This window comes from Peromyscus eremicus, chromosome 15 (genome assembly GCF_949786415.1).
Source record: "Peromyscus eremicus chromosome 15, PerEre_H2_v1, whole genome shotgun sequence".
NCBI lineage: Eukaryota > Metazoa > Chordata > Mammalia > Rodentia > Cricetidae > Peromyscus > Peromyscus eremicus.
In genome coordinates, this window is record NC_081431.1 from 24,738,694 (window position 1) to 24,754,407 (window position 15,714).

The window sequence follows — 15,714 nt, forward strand, 5'->3', positions numbered from 1 at the left end:
GACTGTGTAGCTAGATCTTCCTGTTTTAACATTTTTATCCCATTGTGTTATCAGTTCCTCCACCAGTTATAATTTGTGTGTACATATGTGTGTGTATGCATGCATGAATGTGTGTGTATTTGTATGTGTGTGCATCTGTGTGTGTATGCATCTGTGTATGTGTGTGTCTGTCTGTCTGTGTGTGTGATTGGGGATGAAACACAAGGCATTATACATGCTGGGTAAGCACTCTACCACTGAGCAACATTCCCAGTTAATGTGTTTTGTTTGTTTACTTGTTTTCTGAACAATTTGGAGGTAAGTTACCCTATATCCTTTTATACCTAAACACTTCAACATATATTTCCTAAGCTTAGGGATCAGCTCTTGTTTCTAATTGTTGGAGCTCTCTTAGGCAAGTGGCTTCCTCCATCCTGCTTTGCTTATTAAGGCGGTGTGCTGACGAGACTGTGGACTCTGGGCCCGCTTTGTCTCTCTGCCGTCCTTTCCCATATAACAACCTGGCACCTTAGGAGGATGTGGAATAAGAATGAAAGGTGATTGTGACCCTTACAAGAGGAGATTCAGGTGTCCCATTCTGGACATCGTCAAAGCCCATCAACTTAGATACGTAGACGTGCTTTGGATGTAAATGGTGATGTGTTTACCTTGGCTGCAAAAAATAGCCCCGTCCTCAACTCCCAACTCTGGCCAATCTTGTAGAGCATGTCTAAGCATTTATTCCCAGCTCCTTGAACATTTGAAGGAGTGGAGGAACCTAATTTCCCTCCTGTTTCTGCCCATGGTTGGTTTAGACTGCTAGAATGTTTACAGTGTAAATTAACATTAATGTTTTGGTGGCTCTAAGGTTGTTGGCCATTTCCCTTGGGTCACCATGGTGTAAACAAAGCTTGTGGGTCTGGGAGTCGGGCTCCATGATTTTGAATCCCCTTCTCCATCAGCTGCCTGTGTGGTGGGCAGCCACTGCCACTTGGTTTTAGTACTGTTCCTTTAGACTGAGTTAGAGTGTATGCATGAATGTCTTCCTGGCTGCAATGTAGCAGTTTACGTGTGAAAGGAACAAAGATGTGAGCTATATGCACAGGGTCCACCGGGCTTAGAAGTGCTTCCGTTACTAACTAGGTAGATAGAATTCTTGTAAAGGGGGCCCAAAATGTCCGGAGGGAAATTGGGAAGGCTGGCTTTTGGTTCTTTTGAAAACACGACCTTGTTTTGATTTAGCTATCGGAGAGTTTGTGGGAACTCGGTCTTTGCAGTTTGCTAAAAAGGTTTGTGGCACAGCCTTTTTCGTGGGTTGTTGCTGATGGCTCAAACAGGAGATAACCTCTCTCACAGTGGTTGGTCACTACATAAACGTGTCTTTCTCTCATTTGTTCCCCACCTGCCTTTCGAGTCCTTTTCTCGGACAGGTAAGATCCCCTCTTCCTTGTGGATGACCTATTTTCCCAAATGTCCCCCTCCGCTTGAGTATGTGCATGTTATGGGGTGCTGCTGGGAGGGCTTCCCGGGATCCAGTCATCTTTCACACATTCATCATTGTTCTCTCAGTCGCCAAGACTAGTCCCCGGGCTGAAGGGACAGAGTGTGAGAGGCTCATTAGCAGGAAAGGGACTCACTGTGGGGACTACAGAGGACAGCTTTACAGAGAAGACAATGTTTCCTAGCCTGAGCTCACAAGCCTTTAGAACCACTTGAGGGCTTGAGTGCTTTCTGAGACTGGAGTCATAAGTCTAGAAACAGCTTGAGTGACTTCCTTATACTCTCAACCCATAGTTGAGATGGGTTTGGTTTTTTTTTTTTAAGAATTCACATAAAAGTCAAATTCATTAAACTGATTTATTAAACGCTTACTGTTATGCAAGGCCTTGTGGATAATAAAGGCACTCTTAGATTCTACAGCCAAGGATCTTCCCCTTCTGTTATATAGACCGGGTGTACTTCCCAGGAAAACTGAGGTAATGAAAAGGAAAGCATAGAATAAACTTTAAATTGCTGAGGAATTTAGCATCTTCACAGACTATATTATAAAAAGTAGAGACGTACAGAAAATCCAAATGAGTCATCATCTAAGTTGTTTGTTAAAGGTGTGCTTTGGAAGTAATAGGTGCCCATGATTTATGAATCACACTGATGGGCAGTTTTAGTGTTTCTGCCTTTTAAAATGAGTGTGCTTGCCCTGACATTATAAAACCACCAGAGAATTATGAGATCCAGGAAACAGTGGAGAACTTGCTGCTCCTAATACACACCTATAGAGCACTGCATATAATTTCTTTCTGTTCTGTGCTCTTTCTGGATAGAAGGGGGGAGAGGGATAGTGAAATTAGTTTCCAAATAACCTCAGCTAGCTTGCAGAGTGCCTAAGTAAATAAAATGAAAGGATTTGGGTCACGATAGGCAAATTAGGCCAAAGTGGATGACATGACAAGACACACTCTTAAGAGAATGGTCAGGAGCAGCTGTGGGTAGACTGAGGGCTCTGCCAGTGTGATAGGTGCACATCTGGAGTCCAGGCTGCTTGGGACTTCTCCCAAATTCCCTGGCATGTCCCTCCCGCCACACAGTGATTCCACTAAGGAGCTGACAGCCCATATTCCATGAGAAAATGTGCCCATGGGTCAAGGCTACTCAGAGGTGAAGACTATGGAAGTCATCCATGGGTGAGAGCTCTCTGCCACCCAGGGACCCTTCCAATATACGTTATCTAGGTGATTGATTCAATTGGGATTTCTCAACTCAAACCACAGAAAGCAAAGCATTCCCCCTGGCCTGGAACTCAGCAATGCAGGACAAATGAGACAAAACATGAAGACTTATCCTCAGGCAATCTTAGGAAAGGTTTACTGAGATAGACCCTTAGCAGACGTATTGACAATGGGATCCCGGGGACCACATGCAACCTCTCCTCATCCGGATAGACAACAAAGCTAGAACAATGGCCGTGGACAACTAAGGCTCAAAGTCTGGTTATTTTGATGACCTAGATGAATTTTCAGAGAGAATATGGATGACCAGGTGTCAGCATGTCCTAGTCAGGGTTACCATTGCTGTGATGAAACACCATGACCAAAAGCAAATTGGGAGGAAAGAGTTTATTTAGCTTATGCTTTCACATCCATAGACCATCACTGAAGGAAGGAAGTCAGGATGGGAACTCAAACAGGGCAGGAAACTGGAGGTAGGAGCTGATGCAGAGGCCATGGAGGGGTGCTGCTTACTGGATTGTTCCCTGTGGCTTGCTCGGCCTGCTTTCTTATAGAACCCAGGACTACCAGCTCAGGATTGGCACCACCCACAATGGGCTGGGCCCTCCTCCATCAGTCACTAATTAAGAAAATGCTCTATAGGCTTGCTTATGTCATGATCTTATGGAGGCATTTTCTGAAGTTAAAGCTCCTCTCTGATGACTCTAGCAGTGTCAAGATGACATAAAATTATACAGCACCCTGTGTATAATAAAGCATAACAAAGAGCCTGGAGCTCCAGCCATTTCAACAACAGACTTCATGGCTACTGAGTCATCCTTCCTAATTCTCCACCGGCAAAGTGAATTGGGGCAGTTCATCTGAGATGCTCATTGAGTACCTGCTGTGTACCAGGCCCAAGCTTGGTGTTGAAGATACAAACACAAAGATACATGGAGTGTGGCCTCAGCCTTGGGAATATTTACCATCCAGTAATCCAACCCTCAAACTAACTGTTCAAGCCATACAGAGGTCCCAGGAGGACCCTCTTCCTTAGCCATTCCATGACCCAAGTAGAAAGAGCCCAAGACTCTGGGTTAGAAGGCCTGAATTCTGATTCTAGCCAACCCACAGCTAGTGACGTGATGCCAGGCCTGCGGTCACTACTCTGCGCCTCTCCCTGGTCTAATGAGCTCCTTTAATAGGTTCTCATGGGGACAAGCGGGCAGGCGTTTGTCAGGACATTTGTACTTCACTGGAAGCAAGGCCCTGTCCATGTGGCACACACTGGGTCTGATTGACTGTCTGGCCCCTGTGTCCACAAGCTTACCTACTCTCCCAAGTTCCACTCCAGAAGGCCTGAGGAGCTGCTGGCTCATACCCCATGGGGAGAATGTTCCACACATGTGGCTTTCAGTAGGGAGCTCCCAACACAGATTCCCTGTCTGCCTTTCCTGCAGCAGGCCCTGTTTCCAGTGCCTGAGACAGAGAGCGCAGTGTAAACATGTCACATTCCATTGTTCCATCCTCATTTTCTCTCTATTTCAAAGGGCCTGGTGACCTTAAGGCCAAAGAAGTCAAGCCACAAGTTAAGGAGGCTGGTTTAAAGGAATATGCCTGACTTTTTACGACTGGAGTCAGTCACTGATTAACCAGGGTGGGGAACAACTGGAATTTTTGGTCTTATGTCCTATCCTCAAAAACTACCCTGGAAAGTTTAAAAGCATCTTTACTAGAAGCTTCCAACGCTTTGTGAGTGTGATGAGTGTGCTATAAAAGAAGAGAAGCTGAGTGGCACAGTCCAGGGTCCTGCTCCCCTCCACTTACATGTCTCCTCTCTCCTTTGTTCATAGTTGACCACAGCATGTTCGAGAATTTGAACACAGCCCTCACTCCCAAGCTCCAACCCAGCCGTTCCTTCCCCCACCTGTCCAGATCTGCGGCCCCAAGCTCCGTCACCCCTGGCTCTGCAGAGCCAGGAGGACCAGGACTGAGGGTGGGCAGCAGCCAGCACCTTAAGAACCTGGGCAAAGCCATGGGGGCCAAGGTCAATGACCTCCTGAGAAGAAAGGAGTCCTCAAGCCTGGGCAGCGTGGGTGTGATGGAGATTAACAAGACTGTCGGGGCCCAGCTGCCTGGTGGGGAGGACGCGGCCTGTGGAGCCTGGCTGGAGGATGAAAGGTGAGTCTTCTCATCTGCCCATTGTCCCACTCGAAGACATAGGGACATGGACAAACTACACTGAGTTCAGGAGGGAACAGACCCAAGGAGGGGATGAGCCATTATGGAGAAAAACGGAGAGAGATAGGCCTGTGTTGATGAGAGCCCACTTCGGCCTCCACAACCAGAGAAGTGCTTCCGGCCTGGGCGTTGTGTCACACTGTAACCCAGGCTAGCCCGGAACTCACGGTCCAGCCCAAGCTGACCTCAAAGTCAGGGCAATTCTCCTGTCTTGGATTTCCTGGGATTAGAGCTGGGAGCCACCATGCCAGGTTTAAATTTATTTTCATTTGCAAATTACCCAAGTTCAGAAATGTAGCTGTGCCTCTCGGTATCTGGAACTGAGTTTGAACCCTGGTCTTGCCCAGAAACTCCCGACATGGGTTCTGATGCCAGGCATTCCTGGGAACTGCTGCTGTAGACTGAGTGCCTGATAGGAAGGGAGAAACCTGCTACAGCTACTTCCGTTTCTATCCCACAGCTCCTTTCTGGGCCTTGATTCCAACACCTATGCCCAGAGCTCATGTGCCCTTTAATGGGACTTGGGTTCTGAGATGACTGGGATCTTTATCCAGCCTCACAGAGGCAGCACTTGGTGCCACTCTGAGCACTGAATGAGGAGGGAACAGCCCCATAACTAATTGTGCTGAAGTTGCTAAAAATCTGCACCCTAAGCCCAGAATGAGCGCTCAGCAGAGGAAGCATGACCTGGGGTGGGGGTGGGGGGCAGTGAAGGGGCAGCTGGAGTAGAGAATTGAGAATGTGTATAGACTGGTGTCTCACCATCATAAAGCCTGGATGCTTATTCTCACGGTCCTGCAGGTCAGTCCAAGAAGCCTTCCCTCTGCTGGATCCTCCACCTCCCATAACCCGGAAGCGAACCCCTCGGGCCCTGAAGACCACCCAGGACATGCTGATTTCATCGCAGCCTGTCCTAAGCAGTCTCGAATATGGGACAGAACTGTCACCTGGGCAGGCCCAGGACTCTCCACCCACTGCTCAGCCTGTCTCTGCAGATACTTCGAGGCCAGAGTCTACCGTTGAAATGGGAGATAAGGGAGAGGCTCTGTCCAACGGTGAGGTGCCCCTCTTGGTACCTGACCTAATACACAAGAACAGCCAGGAGGAATCCAAGCTAAAGGCAACTGAGTGCAGAAAAGCCTCCTCCCCTGGCCCCATTGAGAGGAATGGCCTCAAACTCAGCTTGAGCCCCATCAGCCTGGCTGAGTCCTGGGAGAACAGCAGCCCGCCTCCACAGGCACGGACCTCCAGTCTCGACCACGAGGGCCTTCACCCGGACCTGCTCTCCTTTGAGTAGTGTGTCTTGTCTTCCCTGCTGAACACGCTCTCCACTTTGTCCTCCACTTTACACAGGTCCTTTGTCCCAACTCTGCCATGCCCCCATCTTCCTCGTGGAAGGCACAGCAGAGCCCACTTTCAACCTGAGGTGTTGTGGGACCAGATGGCCACAAGTAGTCCCCGTTAAGGAGTCTGCAGAATGGCAAAAGGATGTGGGTGGCATCTCTGATCGATCCTACTTCTCTGTAAGGTCCTCTGGCTGCTGTTGGAACTCATCTACCCTCAGGGCCACCGGCCTAGGAGGATGGATCCAGCAGGAATTCTCTTTGCCTGTCTGATCAGATGCATATGCTATCTGTTCTTATACACCCCCGCCCCCACCAAGTCCTGATTCTGTCCCTTTCTTCCATAGCGGTCCAAGGACTCCCTGCCTTGAAGGAAATACAGCTAGAGAGGAATGGTAGGTTTGGCTTAGTGATGGGATCCGGCCTGGAAAGCTACATCTTGACCACAACCTCATCATACTTCCTTTAGCTTCTAGGCCATGTGGACCCCTAGCTACTGTCTTTCCTCTGTTTCTGGGTTAGGGCCAGAAAAGGTGCTTCCAAGGCCTGGGACCTTGAGGACTTCCTCAAAGGTTGAACCTCATCACCAGGGTTCCCAGGGTTTTCCCATCCAGTGAGATATACCCCTGCCTCTCTGGGTAGGCACTTCGGACAATAGTATGGGCAGTTGTGCTGGGGTTCCTTGCTATGTGTGTGAAGACAGAGGTAGGCAGGCCCCTGCAGAAGCAGCAGAGAGTGTTCTAACATTCAAGAGGAGAGCTTGGGAACATGGAATGGTCCTGCGAGAGCCAAGGGCGGAGATCATAGAGAAGAGTAAAGTGAGGACTGAGAAGGGCGTCACTGAGAATCAGAGCAGCTTCTCAGGCCACTCCACACCAAGAATGAGGCAGTGCCGGGGCCTGGGAACAGTATATGTGAGAGCCAGGGTGGAGAACGTGAGAGACTGGAATGTGGTGAGGACTGTGGCGGCAAAGTGGTTGTGGAAGTGAAAGTGCTTCTTTGTGCGTGTGCTGAAGGGTCCTGAGTTCCCTGCAGCAGCAGGCCTGCCTAGAGATACCCAGGGCCTCTGTCCTTTATCTGGTGACAGTGATCCTCCTCTGCTTCTGCTGGCAGGATCTGTGTAAGGAACTAGCAAGGTTTATCAACCCTTGACCGGTTCCTGCCTTCCAGGTTAACTTGCTTTGGGTTCTTTTCTCCCTCCAGGGGCCCTAGCATGCTGTCTTCCTGTGGCCTGGAGACTCTGTAGTGATCCCAGCCACAAGGGTCTTTGTAGCCAGAAGAGGACATCCCTAGTCTCAAACACGGAGATCAGAGCCCCACAAGGAGGCTGGGGATGGTGCATCCAGCCAGGGCAGGTCCTGTAGCACTCATCTGGCTCTTCTTCCTGTGGTCTTTCCTTGGCTGCCTGCTGGGCTTCCCATCTGGGAGACTGGGACACCCAGGCCTCACTTCCCAGTTCAACATCACCAGCGTGCTGCCCTCCTCCCAACCAGCAGACATCTGAGCTAAATCCTGCAGAACCAGAATAGGAGGCCTCGGCCAGGATCCCTGGGATGAGGTTCCCCTCTCATATACTTGCTTAAGCAGCTGTATGGCTCCAGCCGTCTCTGCCCTCTGACCCTCTTCTCTCACCCTGTCTTCCATTGCCACAGAGAACAAGGCTTCATCCCATGCTCGCTGTGAAGTCCTGTCTCTTCCTCTCAGATGAGAACCCACACAGCCAGGCATCTGAAGGCCCCGATGGAGTACATAGGACGGTTAACACATATGTAGCACATGTGCCTTGCTCCAAGAACATCCCAAGGATGTGACATCTGACCCTGAAGTCAGAGAAGTCCTTAGGACTAGCATTTGAGGACCTATGAATTCTCCCAGAATGATTTGTGATATTACCTGAAATAGAGAGAGTCTAGGCTGTGGGGTGGAAAGCCTAAGCATACACTAGAGAGCAAGTCCAATGTAATCTGAGCTCTCCAAGCCAGAATCTTGGTTTGCTCCTCTGATGGGAAGCTTAGCTGGTAGCTTCTCTCTGGGGCTGCCCTTCCCCAGAGACTAAGTGATAAGGTTGCCTAAGACCGACAGCATGAGGCTTGGCTTGCTTAAGCACCCAGGATACTGGTAGAGTCCTGGCCCTCAGGCCCAGGATTAGCCAAAAGATCCCACTGTATTGTCCCAGGACCCCTGAAAAGGAAACTTCTGAGTACTTTAGACTTGTGTTGGATGTTGAATTAGGTGTCGTGGATGCCTACACCAACTCCTAGAATCTTGGTCATCTCCCAGCTACAGAAGTGATGCTGCTACCTCGGGAGGTCCTTTGAGACTGAGCTGTGTCTTAGATGCTGCAGATGCTGCCTGGTGCTAGGGGGACCAGCAGGAACAAACCCTCTTGAGGGCTTTGATTCACATCAACTCTTCCATCTAGTGCCCCAACAGGCTCACTGACCATCCCAGCAGTCTGGACTGTAGCATGGCAGCCTTCACAATGAATCAGGATCCTCTGGGGCCTTGGTCTTTGGGTAGCTTGATCTGCATTGGGGCGGGGGGGGGGGGGGGTCGTCAGGCTAATGGGGAGGAATGGAGAATCTAACTTCTGTGTTTAAGAAGCTGGGGCCTTGGAGCCTTTTTCTCCCCACTTCTTTCCAGCCCCATTGTACACCCCCATTCAGCCCATAGCTTTACCCTGATAGATCACAAAGTCTGCTTCCAGAAGCCTGGAAAGAGGGTGTTCCCTCCCCAGTCCCAGCCCACACCTCTCTCTAGAAATGTATCTGTGAATGTTCTGTATCTGGGAGACGTGAAGACATGTGTTTTTATTCCATCATCTTTTACAGAACAAGTTTGGTCCCTGTTTGAAAGAACAAGATTATAGTTCTATTCTGAGTATTTTTTAGAGAGTTCGTATTTATATTTTTAGAGATGTTTTTTCTTGTAGAAGGAAATTGCATAATAAAATGATAATGTGTTTTGCTGGCTTGTCTTTTTTCTTCCTGACTGGTGGAAAATTCTGGAGTTCTGGGCTCCTGGAGGCTCCCTGGGTAGGTGCAGAGCCATGGCATTTTGCTTTGCAAACCTGTGAGACTGGGGAATGAGGGAGCTGGAAGAGATGAGGAAGAGGGCCACTGCAAACAAACCTCCAGCTTGACACTATTAGAGTAGTAAGGATGAGTTAGGATGGACCATCTTTGATGCCACAACTAGCTGACTGCTGTGAGGGTCTCCATCTATGACTTTCTGGACCATCAACATGATGTGTACATGTCCAGCCCTCTTTGGGAAGCTGTAAGGAAACACACATGCCCACTGACTCCTTCTGAATGAAGATCTTTCTTACCCCAGGGTCCACAGTCTGCTTCCATCACAAAGGGATGGAACGACATGCACATGTGTCCACTTAAAAATTTCCCGCAGGGACCAGAGCAGCTCCCTCACAGGGAGTTAGCATCAGCAGCTACCAGAAAAATACTCAAAGCTGACAACTTTTGGGAAATTGCTCTCCCATTGCTGCTCTGGACTGGAACAGACCTTGATGTCATTTGCTGATGTCATGAACAAGAGCTGGTGTGGAGTCCCTTTGCTGTTACCGCTGTCAGAGCTCAGGGTCCAGAGGAGCAATGCTCTAGAACAGCAGTTCTCAACCTGTGGGGTCGTGACTCCTTTGAGGTTGAACAACCCTTTCACAAGGTGTCACCTAGGGCCATCAGAAAATACGGATATTTATATTATGAGTCATAACAATAGCAAAATTATGTTATGTTCAGGGGAACTTTATTAGAGGGTTGTAGCATTAGGAAGGTTGGGAACCATTGTTCTAGAGAATTAGTCAGGCCTTTGACTTCCTCAAAAGGAAGAAGGTAGAAAGGGAAAGGGGTTTCTATAGTGTTCACACAAGCCACTCACATTGCCAGAGGGGGAAGATAGGGGCCTTTCTGTCTAGACTTTTCATTTGCTGCCTTGACTAAACCTGGGTTTGGAGTCTATAGTCCAGCATGTAGAGGTTCCCTTGTTCTGTGTCAGGAACATCTCAACATGGCGTAAAGGCTCTGACCTTTTCTGCATCTCATTGTGTTTTCCCAGAGGTAGCAAAGAAGAGAAAAACTGGGCTTTCTAAGCTAGTTTGCTTGCCCCACTGTGGGGCACAACTATATTATTCCAAGAAAGCAGGAGTAATACAAAAACCAACAGAGCAGTATTCCATGCATGGGAAAATGCATTGAAAATACTTACAATAGCAACATTTTTCTTTAAGTGTGTGCTCCGGTGACCATTCTTTAGGCAAACTCTCCCATTAGATGGTTTGGGGGATCTGCTTCTGTCATCAATTCAGGTGTGAAATGTGCCTATTACATGCCCTCCTTTCCCACCACTGTGCAAAGTTGGTTTTGGTTTTGGTTTTTTGATTGGTTAGTTTTGTTTTTTGCCTACAGTCAAGTATGCAGAAATGGTTATGAAAAAAGATTTTAGGGAAATTTTTAAGTGTAGAAATGGGTGTGCACATGACACTTTTTCAATGCTGTCTTCTAAGCTGAACCACTGGTCCAGAAACTAAACTGCATTTTATCCAGACACTAGAGGCAAGTGATACCAGGCCCTCTCTGTTGCCAATGGATGAGGATGCCATGCCTTCCCTGTAGATATTATGTTAACACAGTGTCTAAGAGCATGGCAGAACCACTCAAAACAGGCCAGTTAATTTCGACTGTAAGAATGTCCATTTCCTCTGGGTTAACAGCAATTGCTAGGGACATTGACAGTCTCCTGGAGGCTGTTAACAACTCTCCTTTGTTCCTAGGGTCTGTGAGAAGCTGGTGGGGAACTCCAGCTGACGTTCAAATGGAATGGAATTAGCACTTCTAAACAGCCCAGGAGGCTGTCCCAAACTCAGGGAATTCCTTCTTGGTCCATTTGCTCACCAATTTTGACATCCCTCTGAGGTATGTTATTGTCTCTTCGTTCCCTGCCACCCCATGCCTCTGAGTTTCCCAGCCCAGCCTGGCCATAATGATTGTCTCTGAGATTTTGGTCCTCGGGGTCCCTGAGGTCACTCAGCAGTGCTTCCCACAAGGCCCTCCCAGGTTTAGAGTGCCTCATGTGAAGCACCGCACCATGGCTCTCCTGGGGGTAGGAAGAAGTACAGGTGGCCCCTGTGGACAGACTCACTACCCCCCTAAGTACAAGGGGCACGTCTGCTTTTCATCTCCCAAGTAAAGCTCACTTTGGAAGCTTCCCATTGTCCAGTGAAAGCCCTGTGGAGGTCTTTACCCCTCCAGTGAGCCTTCCTCCTGGCTGCCATTTGCACCAGGGGCACATGATGAAAGCCCAGACTTCCCACCACAGACTTCCTACTAATGAGAAAATTCCTCCACTTTCCGTATCTAGGGACTGACCCTCTGGAGACTCGAGTCTTTGTGTCCAGCTTATCTCCAGCTGCTGCCATGATGAATAGCCCAGCCCAAGGGAGCCTGGGGGCAGCTCTACCCCCAGGGAACTTGGTTATTAATACAGACAGGGAAACAGTCCTGAAGAAATATTTAAGGACCAACTCGAATACAGCAGACTGCATTCTCTCTCGTGGGAGTTGCTTAAGATTTATGTTGGTTACATGGTGCGGGGAAACGTGGCCTGTGTTTTCCTTTGCTATAGGAAAAGAAAAAGGCCTACAAATAAAACCTACCAACAAACTGTTGCTCCCCCCACCTCCTTTCACCGTTTCAACAGTGATCTATTTCCAGTGCCATCTGCTTGACTACCTCCTTTCTTAAAAACATCCCTCCGTTTGCCACCTTATCTCTCCCAAGCTTCTGCTTCTTATGTAATTCTAGTTGGCTCAGTCTGATGTTCAAACACATCCAAGTGTTCAGCCCACACTGTGGGCCAACTCACAACTCCCCAGGAGGTTTGGGATTGTCCCAGGCACTGAAGGCTAGTAAAAGGAGCAGCCTGGACTTCTGTGGCAGAGGGAAGTCAATCCCATCAGCCCTGTGAAGGACTTGAGACTTAAGCACCATTGATGAGGTCCTTGTGCCTACAATGCGCAGACCCAGTCTCACATCAGCTTCCCAGGCACCTCCTGGTTCTGGGTAAAGTCTTTTCCGATCAGTCTTCCTGGCTCAGTTCAGTCCTGGGTCCTCTGTCTGGAAGAGTCAGCAGAGCTGGAGGACACTCTGTAGTTGGTGGTGCTTTTCTGGGAGCTGTCTTTAGAGATGCGGTATTGGTCTGTGGGAACACAGGCCTTGGCCAGGCCTCTCCCTATCAGCTGATGACTGTGGGCCATATACACTGTGACCAGGCCTGTGGCCTTGCTGTGAGACCAGGAGTCAGCTGTCAGTGGTCCTCTGTACCCTAGACCATCCTCTGCCCAGCCTTCCTTCCCTTCCAGGTTTGCATGCCACTGTTCCATCTCTACCCCAGAACCCCAATTGCCCAGAATTGCTTCTCTGCCTTTATTTTCAGGGTTTTTGTTGTTGTTGTTGTTGTTGTTGTTGTTGTTTGTTTTTTGGGGTTTTTTTTTTAATTGTTTTTTTTTTTTTTTTTTTTTGAGAGGGGTTTTTACTACATAGCCTAGGCTAGGCTTGAATTTGCAATCGTCCTGCCTTGGCCTCCCAAGTGCTGGGATTATAGGCATTCGCCCCCACAGCTGCCTCATCTAGTCTCACACCTTCCTTCCCTCTGATGTTGTCAGGCCATGACCTCTGGGTTGCCTGCCCTGCCCCCACCCTGTTGCGCTTTGCATGTGGAATCCTGAGTTCCAAGCCAGGTTGAGCTCTACCTTCCCAGATAGTGCCATCAGCTGAGGACCAAGTATCCAAACACTTAAACATGGGGGGTATTTACATTCAAACCGCACCCTACCCCACCATGCCCCCTCCACTCTCCCACAGCACCCTGTAGTTTTGATCACGTGTCCCCCCCATGTGGTTTGCAGTGCAGTGCGGCCTTCTGTGTCTCTCTGCAAGCCTCTGAGCGCTTTGGGGTAGGGGTCAAACCATCTTCACATAGAGCTCCTCAGTTCCCACACGGCAGCCGGCATGTTGCAGGGACTTGGGAAAGATAGGCTTGAAGGGAACTGAATTTGATTTGTGTGGGGCAGATGAGCTGAGCTTACCTGGGTTTGGAGTAGGCGAATGCTGCTGCTTCAGGCTGTCTTCCTCAGTGTCCCTGTCTGGAGCCGCCTTCCTGGGCCTGGTTAGTCACAGCACAGGGGACTATGGGAGGCCATGCTCAAAAGGGAAACTGACTAATGGGCCAGTAGGAAGCTCATTTATGTCCATCCAGAGCCTTCATTAACTCTGCTCCCTGGATGGACAGGCGCCACCTTGCCCTGCAGAGTGCCCAGAAACGTGCTAATACTCCGTCTAATGCAGGAATGCCAGGCACCTGCTGACGCCAGAGAGATGCTTACACCCCTGAGCTCCAGTTCTTCATACTCCCTTTTGTCGTTCTAGACATTCATTGGAGCTTAATTGTAGTCTCCCAAGCGTCTGTGTAGCCCAGCAATTGTTCTGATCAATTCGCGCACATCACTTCCTTTGTTTTTCTCAGTAACACTGTACAAGCAATCTTAGGAAGCCCACTTTTCAGACACATAATCTTTTACTATGTTCGGAAAAATTCCCACACATGATCCCATCAGTTCTGATATCTTGAGAGGAGGTATTTCAGCAGCACTGGTGGGGGCTTGGGGGTGGGGGGTGGAGGGAGTGAACCTTACAACTGATGAAAAGCAGAATGAGCCCTGAAGGCCAAGGTTTTCGGGGTGGGGTAAAGAGATTGCTCCTCTTCACTGCCACCCATGGTTCTGTGTGTTTCCATCACATCAGCTAGTAAACAAGTCCAGGAACTAGTCATGGCCCAGAAATACCTTTTTTAGTTTGGCCTTCTCCAAGGATAAATGCAGTTTCCCTGAACACTGAACGTTCATTCAGAATGGGAATTTAGAGACCCTCTCTTCTGCCCCTCATTTTCCAGAAGAGGAAACAGCAGACTATGTTTTTAAAATGGTGCTAGGAAGGAATCTCATGGAATACTCACAGTAATCCTTCGCAGCAAGGGTCCTTATACTTGTTTTCTAGGTATCTCAGGTCAAAGTTTTAATGTCCATCAGTAACAAAGTCGATGTTAGTGTCTCCACAAAACATTCATTTTTTAAAAAAATTATTTATTTGTATTTTATGTGTGTTGCTGTTTTGCCATCTGTGAGGGTCTTGGATGCCCTGGAACTGGAATTACAGATAGTTGTGAGCTGCCATGTGGGTTTTGGGAATTGAATCCAGTCCTCTGGAAGAGCAGCCAGTGCTCTCAACCACTGAGCCATCTCTCCAGCCCCCAAACACTCATTCTTAAGGGCGTTACGTTATGTTAGTAAGAATCCACTCTGAAATGCAAGCATTTCCACTTGCAGAAGAGTGGCCGCCAGAATAGAGAGGCAGGAGTACTTCTGTTACAAACTCCGAGAGGGCAGGCTTAGGCACTTCTCTGGTTATTGACCCTGGAGTTATTTAACTAGGCGCTGAGTCCTGCTTGGCAAATACCCGCCAAAGAAATCGTTCAGGTTTTGCAGCTACCATGGTTACTCAACAATGCTTGAAACAAAACAAAACAAAACCCCTCGTGGTCCTAGTTTTCTTGATGGCTGGCTGACCCCTTGTGGATCGATTTAGGATTGCAGCTTCTCATCCCTTCCACAAAAGGAAGATTTTTCGTGACAAAAATGGCATTAAGAAATGCTGCCCTCTGCCGGGCGGTGGTGGCGCACGCCTTTAATCCCAGCACTCGGGAGGCAGAGCCAGGCGGATCTCTGTGAGTTCGAGGCCAGCCTGGACTACCAAGTGAGTTCCAGTAAAGGCGCAAAGCTACACAGAGAAACCCTGTCTCGAAAAACCAAAAAAAAAAAAAAAAAAAAAAAAAAAAGAAATGCTGCCCTCTGCCTAGAGTTGCTTGTATGTATGCTAAGCTCATTTGTCTTAGCATAAGATAAGTAGTTTTTGGAGGAAAAAAATAAAAGTGATTACACTTCTTAACCAGACCTTCTAGGTGGAGAGATAAAATAATCAGAAAGAAAATCTTTGAATGAAAGTGTAGGTTTTATTCCCTTCTTTCCAGCATGACCTGGAGCGGTCAGGTCATGCTGTCCTATAATGCCTGCATGAGGCAATCTGCAATTTGAGAGCCGCTTGGGCTACCTAGCAAGTTCCAGGGCAGCCTCAGCTACATAGGGATGACCTGTTGACAGAGACTGGGGGTCTCCAAAAATTTGAGGTCCTGAGAATCAAATGATGTACAGAGTTTTAAGAGAGAGAGGAGAGAGAGAGAGAGAGAGAGAGAGAGAGAGAGAATATTTTTAAAACACACTATAACTGGACACATTACATCATGAAATTTAAGATCATAAAGACAAACCATCCTTTAACTTTCCAGGAAAAAAAATCAGCTGTGAAGGAGAATCCATT

General features: G+C 48.4%; 1 protein-coding gene across 1 annotated transcript in view; it reads left to right on the forward strand.

Moving 5' to 3' along the window:
* LOC131925140 (carboxyl-terminal PDZ ligand of neuronal nitric oxide synthase protein) overlaps positions 1-9,236 on the forward strand; it is a 294,348-nt gene extending 285,112 nt beyond the window's left edge. Inside the window, exons 3-4 of the mRNA XM_059280411.1 lie at positions 4,538-4,865; positions 5,727-9,236. Of these exons, the coding sequence (XP_059136394.1) occupies positions 4,538-4,865; positions 5,727-6,222 (824 nt within the window). The 3' untranslated portion in view covers positions 6,223-9,236. The remainder of the gene's footprint in view (positions 1-4,537; positions 4,866-5,726) is intronic.
* Positions 9,237-15,714: the final 6,478 nt, after the last annotated feature.